We start from the raw sequence: 6,819 nt of genomic DNA, 5'->3' as shown, positions 1-6,819 counted from the left end.
ATGGTTCGTCGATGTTGGAGAGAGGTTGGTTGGTGTTCCTACAGCAGGAGGGTGGGGGGCGGCATCTTCTGTGTGGTTGGGCTTTTCCTGCTATATGAGCAGGGCTTGCAGGATCCTTAGTGCTCTGCTGTCTGGGGCGTTGCCGATAATCATTATATTGCCAGTGATGCTTTTGTAGTGCATGAGGAGTTGGTATATCTTAATAGCACCCAGCTGAACAGTTCCAGGTATCAAGACAAACATTTAGAAAGTTTCATTGCTGTCATTCCAATCAACGGTAGGACACATGACTTCTTCAGAAAGTCCGGCGTGGGAGGGGCCGTGTTGTTCGTCATAATGAGGGATCTGGTCCCCATTGTTTGATGATAAATGATAAAGTTGCTTTCAGTTTCTACTTCTGGGGCTATAACATTGTTCTTAATAATTTCCAACAAAGCCTTCTTATATTCCTGGTGATGTTTGAACATGAAGCCTTATAGTAAACGTACATAAACTGCTGTGTAATTAACATTCTCAGTAAAGAAAGAAAAAACTCATAGAAAACGCTGCTGCAAGTATCCATGGCACCTGCATACGTAGTATGGCTATGGCATTGTAGTTTAATTGATAATCCAGGTTATGTTACAAGTTATGAAAAAGCCAGAAAAATTCTAGAAAAATATCCCTAGTAGTGCTTACGGTTCCTTCAAGCAGAGTACAGTCAAAGTACTGTAATGTACCGATGATCCTACATGTTCAGATAAAACTAAGAAAAATCCCAGACAATCCTGGCTGGATGTAACTGTAATCCTGCATGCTAAGTATAGACCAAGTACTGTGGTACAATCATAATTTCTGGTTAATTCATATATTCCAAGACTGATACAAAAAAATCCTAGAAGTGCCATAGTATTACCTTACTGAGCATATTCCTGGTACTGTGGAGTACTTAACATTTACCAGTGATGTTAAATTATCCGATAAAGGCAGCAAAAATTCTGAACATTGAATACTTGATTTGCCATTGGGTGTTCTGTAAAGAGGATAGTCAAGGTACTTGAATGGAATTCTTAGAACTCAACACAAGTGGGGTTCTGTTGTTATTACTCATATTGCTATTATTAGTCTCGTCCGGTTTTTTATCATTAACAACTCTAAAAATTGAAGTGTTTGCTTTTAAACTTCAGCAGCATTGTTAGCCATATAAGGGAAGCATAAATCAAGAATATTGTGCAGGTTTATGCAGCGCCCCTATATATGAAGAAATTTAAATAAAAAGACTGGTCTTCGGAATCTCTAAGACCACTGCATCAGTTTCATTCATATTTTTGCTGAAGATACCTTGGTTCATGATCTAGTGCAGATGCAAGTCAGAGCTAGTTCTATTACGTAGTTTTTGAGATATCATGACATCAAAAGTGGCTGCCACATGGCCAAAGACGCTAAATCAGAAACTACTTGGCTGAATTGAACCAAATTTATTAAAAATGTAAAGGATCATGGGGCAACGTAAACTGTGCAATATTAATGACCTTGACCTTGACCTAGAAGTCACTGGACGATTTTTAGGAAAAAGACTGATTTTTGGAAAAAGTAAAAAAAAAAGAAATGTAGGGTACTAGCTAGCCAGATATCATGCTAGGTTTCATCCAAGACTGAAAAGTTGTGATTACGTGGGTTTCCTAGGCTAACTTGACAGGAAAATTCTAGGTACTTGGTTGAAAAGTGTAGTTTAGTTCCCTTTTGTAGGCCTATAATTATTACTATGCTATATCCAATCTTTCTATTGTTTCAATATACTTAAGGACAAATTATTGGCAAATTTGTGTGGAGTTCTTTCTAAAAAGTGCTTCAGCTATTCTAATGTTCTCCAGTTATTATTATTATTATTATTATTATTATTATTATTATTATTATTATTATTATTATTATTATTATTATTATTATTATTATTATTATTGTTGTTTTGTAATTTTAAGATAGCTTACGCAAAAATACATCTTATTCCATAAATGTAATAATGACTGTGGAATATTGTTGCTTTTTAATTTTCTGTCATTCGTTGTCACTAATTAATTTGAATAATGGGTTATTTTAAAGATATGGAAATAGAAAAAAAAATTTATCTATTGTAACTATGGCTAGGGTAGCACACCTTGAATTGGGCTTTGTCTAGCATTTTTACGAATGAATAATCTTAAACATAGGTAGTAAAAACTGCCGTAAATGTTAGATGAATCCCTGAACAGAAATGTCTCCAACTGTTGTTTGGACTTTCTAACCTTGGTGAGGGAAGGCTAGATGCAGGATTCGTCTATCTTATTGCTGGTATTATAACCTAATAAAACCATGCAGTTGATAGATATGTGATAACCTACTAATATCATAGTAATGTGACATACATTACTTCGCACATGTATCACACACGCTTGTACATTGTAACGGTATTTCCTTTTTTTTTCTTTTATATATGGTCATTATCACCCTCCCTTCTCACTGATAACCTGTCTGTTCATATATTTTCCTGTATAATTGTATTTGAATTATTGTGCTGTTCCTTAACGGAACGGATTGTATAGATACAAGCTCAGACAAAACCACAGTCCTGGCCAAATTAAGAACTCAAAGGAAGAACTCTTACGAACAATCATGGCTAACTAAACTATCACACTTTAACAAGAGATATAAAATACATTTTCACTATCATTCACAATCACCCCAAAGCAAAAATAACCAAAATTGCACTTACTGTTATAAAACCCAAACACTTGCAAGCTAGTCGAAATAAATATAAATAAATCCAGCAATTACAAACCCACTGTCTCTGCTTGCAGTCAAGTCCAGAAAAGCATTCACTCAAGAAACCCATTTTCCTAAGTAGCAGGTTCACTTTTGTGTTTGGTTCCATTAACCTCAGGCTTGGTAAAATTTGAAGTCAGCTATGATATTATAGGGGCTAGTACAGGATCCTCAGTGGTATCTGAATTTAAGTATCTAAATGGGGATTGTGGTCTGGGGTGCAAGATAAATAGTCTCTTTCTAGGTTGAGTTTCAAAATGTGGGTTTCCAATTAAATATTTCACATTGCAGATGAATAAGATTAAATCTAAGGCATCCAAGTATGATGTGCCGTCCTAGCTAACCTGAAGTGGTGTCAGGAGTCATAATGGTTACATAGTTATTATTTTTTCATCTTCCAATGTTCCTAAGAAGACTCAAGTAGGAGTTTTCCCCCCGATCCAAGTATTGAAGACGTGGTAGCTTGTGATTGGGTGAATCAGAAGATAGGGCTGATGCTATATGTCCACAATTGGGGATTTATTAAGAAACGGCGTATGTGTAAAAATTTATATTTTACATAATCGAATTTAAGAACCTTTTAACATTTCCAGACTCAAGATGTAGATTCAAAGATCCATCTCTTAGGGCATTTCCATAGTAAACCCTAAAATAGGTTGTTCTGATGACATATACGTCAATTATGAATAATATAGTAAAGGCATCCTTCTTACGAACCATCACAATTGGAGAGGCTGAGGGGACTCACTTTCTCGAATCATGCCTTGCTCTTGTAATTCATTAATCTCTCTTCCAATTGCCTCTACATGACAGACGGGATTCCTATAAGGTTTTAAACGAATTGACGAGTGACTGCCAGTCTCGATGTTAAATGGAAACTTAGTAATTCTCTCAGGGGTTCATCTCCAACTGCTATTAAGTCCACAAAACCCCCTACAATATTTCCCAGTCTTTTGTGATAATTAATTGGGGTCCTCCAACAGCTGTTTGACGGAGCTTTCTCAGCCTATCACCACTGGAACCTTGACCAAGGAAGTACGAGGACGCCAGTGTCCGTTCGGCTGTCACAATCGAACATAACTCATAGTCGCAGACTGACTCAGTGTCTAAGTGGAAACACTGGGTACTTACATTTATAAAGGGAGTTTCAAGCTTTCCTTCGGTGATGGTGGTGACTCCTGGAGACATGAAATCCCCCCACTATTGATGTGGTTTTACGTACGCTAGGTCGCCTTTTCACATTTCCTGTGCGGGGGCCACTTATAGGGAGTAAAGGGTGGAGGAAGAATTGATTCACCTGTCTCTGGCCCGGCAGGAAACGCCTTTGCTATCCCAGCGAGGGCGACCATAACTCGAGGTCGTGTTTCACCTATAAAGGGTATCTCTGTCTCTTCCCCCTGGTCCCACTTTCCACCTCACTTCTAACCCCTCCCCATCAGGCCCCCGTATAGTCACTTGCTTTTCCTTGATGAAATCAATCCCGAGGATAATGGAAATATCCCCAATATTTGATGTCGGGATGACATAGAAGGCATTGGTCACTTCTTGACCCTGAAGGTTGAATCATTGTCTGACGATACGTCGGGTCTTTAGTTTGTGACCAATAGCCGTGTTCAACACCAGGCACCCCTTCGATGTATGGAAAGCATCAGTCTCCAGATGCTCTTCTATGAGGGATACGCTGGGCCCCGGAATCAAGCAGAGTGCATTGCATACGCTATCCTAAATCTATTCCATGAACGGGGACAGCATTCCTACTCTCATGTGTGGGAGCGGTGGGGAGAGGCGGCTGCTCTACCTCCCGAACCCCCTCAGGCACTCTCTGGGAAACCACGCTCACTGACTAGGGCGTATCCCTTACTGCTGACTGGGGTATTGACTGGCGTCCCCCAATGCTGGGCCGGGGCGTGCCGGCTGACTCCTTGGCACTTCTGTCCCCAGTTCTAGTGGGTCTGACGGACGGTCCGAAGGATACTTGGTCCCCTTCCCATGTCGTCTTCCCCTTCCTCTTGTTGGTGCAGGGGAGGTGGTTTCTTATGTCGACATTGTTATTTGGACAGCTGTTCAGGAGATGGTCTATGGCATGGCATCCAAAACCCCGCCGCTGATCATCGGAGGGGCATGCAGCCTGGAGCGGCCACCTCCCACCACATTTCCAACAACCCCCAGCCACCACATTCCTACCTCTCAGACCTCTTTCTCTCCGAGGTCCTCTGCTACATGCAACCCATCTTTTAGAGGTTTTCAAAGCTGGCTGGGTGCCGGGCTGCATTGAAGGTTGGGCTTCTACCATGATGGGTGGGGGGAGAGCGTTCATCCCTCCGCCTACCTGTCCAAATCGTCTCTGGTTGACCATTATCTGTGCGGTAGGGATGGCAACTTCAAAGGGTTTCCCAGACTTGAACGCGAGTACGGCTACAGTTTCGGGGAGAGCCTTCATTAACAATCTTCGACAGAATGCATCTTTTTCTTCTGGTGTCTTCTCTGCTTCAGGTGCCAAGCTATAGAAATCTCTAGTTATAAGGTTGACATATACGGCGATGCTCACTCCAACCAGCAAGTCCGGGCTATAAGCTGCCCACAATCCTTGTTTTTCTTTTCTTTATGGAGAGCGAAGTGTTTCTGGAGTCCCTTCCGTAACGACTCCCATTTTCTAATATCATGATCCAATCCATCTAAAAGCGAAGCCGCGGCCCCGGTCATCTTTTGTGTGGTTTGGGCAATCAGCTGAGTGTCAAAACAACAAGGGTAGCCTTTTCGATGGTTGTCAAAAATGATTCGATCGGCAAGAATCCCTCTACAGACTGTATATTATCAAGTTCAGGAACAGGTCTTAGTAAAACTTTGAGTTTATTTACCACTTCTGCCTTTTAGGTCACATCTGTCATGGTGGTGTCCATGACACTTCCCGACCGGGTTGAGATTGTAATGTGACTTCCCCTGTTCTGACGTTTTTGCACATCTTTGCGTAATTCCGCTAGTTCACGCCTGATTTCTTGTAGGAGTGATGGTGGGCTCATTTCAAAATTCTGTTCACCGAGTACTGAGTCGACAATACCTAGGGGATTCATTTCACCTCTCTGTCCGTCACTTGGCACTCAACATCGAACTTCTCGTGTTAACCATTATTATTAATATCTTTTGTTTCCACTTTTTCAATAATTGCACATCGGCTAAAATCCCTTAGCACAGACGTTAATCTATTTCTACCTCACACCTGACACCATTTAATATGACCCGATCTAGGTCGTATTGGCGTTCAATCAACTTAGGAAAACACGAATGTGGTGGGTGGTTCATGCACAAATAATAGCCGAGTTGATTGTTTTACACAGACAATATTCTCTTAAGATTACATGGGAGCCCTTAATTGTCATTACTTTACATTACCAAGAAAAAAAACCAGATAAATGGTACACAGTTCTGTACACATGTTGGCACCCGCCCTTCCTTGCGTGACACCTCTATGTGCCCTCAAAACATACTAAATGTCTGCTGATGTCACCAACTTCTCTTTGATTGACTATGTTGACGATGTCGGTTCCAGGTCGTTTAGTACCTCCTCAAACAACCCCTCCCCCTCCCCCCATTGTGTTACAAATCTTGCTATTTCTTGCTTTCCCACCATTTAAAGAACCTCCTAATTACTGTACAAGATGAGAAGAGATGCAGGACTGCATAATTTTGGAGAAATAGAAAGCGTGCTCTTTTAAACAAATACCCACTCCATTACTAAATAATTTTATAATGACCGTGTCCCCTCTAGGTACATTCTCCCTGGGTGTGTCTGTAATTTACCTGTGAATCATTGTTATTTTCCATTATGATCATTTTACAATAAACTGTTCCAGTAATCTAAAAGTCAGCGAGAGACTTATATTCAGAGTTTTGTTGAAGATGTACTTGATCAAATATTCACTTTTAAGAATATTTCTGCTCATGGTTCTGGGAAAATTAACCTAAACAATAAATCCTCTTATGATTTAAAGGTCGTCTATTTCCCCGCCTCTCATCATTCATTATTTAATTGCCACACATAGT

General features: G+C 40.5%; 1 protein-coding gene across 1 annotated transcript in view; it reads right to left on the bottom strand.

Annotated features, from left to right (window-relative positions):
* The window catches only part of LOC137626890 (uncharacterized), a 15,581-nt gene extending 8,994 nt beyond the window's left edge, over positions 1 to 6,587 (bottom strand). The window contains exons 1-3 of the mRNA XM_068357875.1: positions 6,577 to 6,587; positions 4,640 to 5,378; positions 1 to 87 (exon numbers count right to left, since the gene is read on the bottom strand). The exon at positions 1 to 87 is cut by the window's left edge and continues 272 nt beyond it. Coding sequence (XP_068213976.1) covers positions 1 to 87; positions 4,640 to 5,378; positions 6,577 to 6,587 — 837 coding nt within the window. The remainder of the gene's footprint in view (positions 88 to 4,639; positions 5,379 to 6,576) is intronic.
* Between the last annotated feature and the right edge of the window lie 232 nt (positions 6,588 to 6,819).

The sequence above is a fragment of the Palaemon carinicauda genome, chromosome 34 (assembly GCF_036898095.1).
Source record: "Palaemon carinicauda isolate YSFRI2023 chromosome 34, ASM3689809v2, whole genome shotgun sequence".
Lineage (NCBI taxonomy): Eukaryota > Metazoa > Arthropoda > Malacostraca > Decapoda > Palaemonidae > Palaemon > Palaemon carinicauda.
This window is presented reverse-complemented; position numbering and strand designations above follow the sequence as displayed.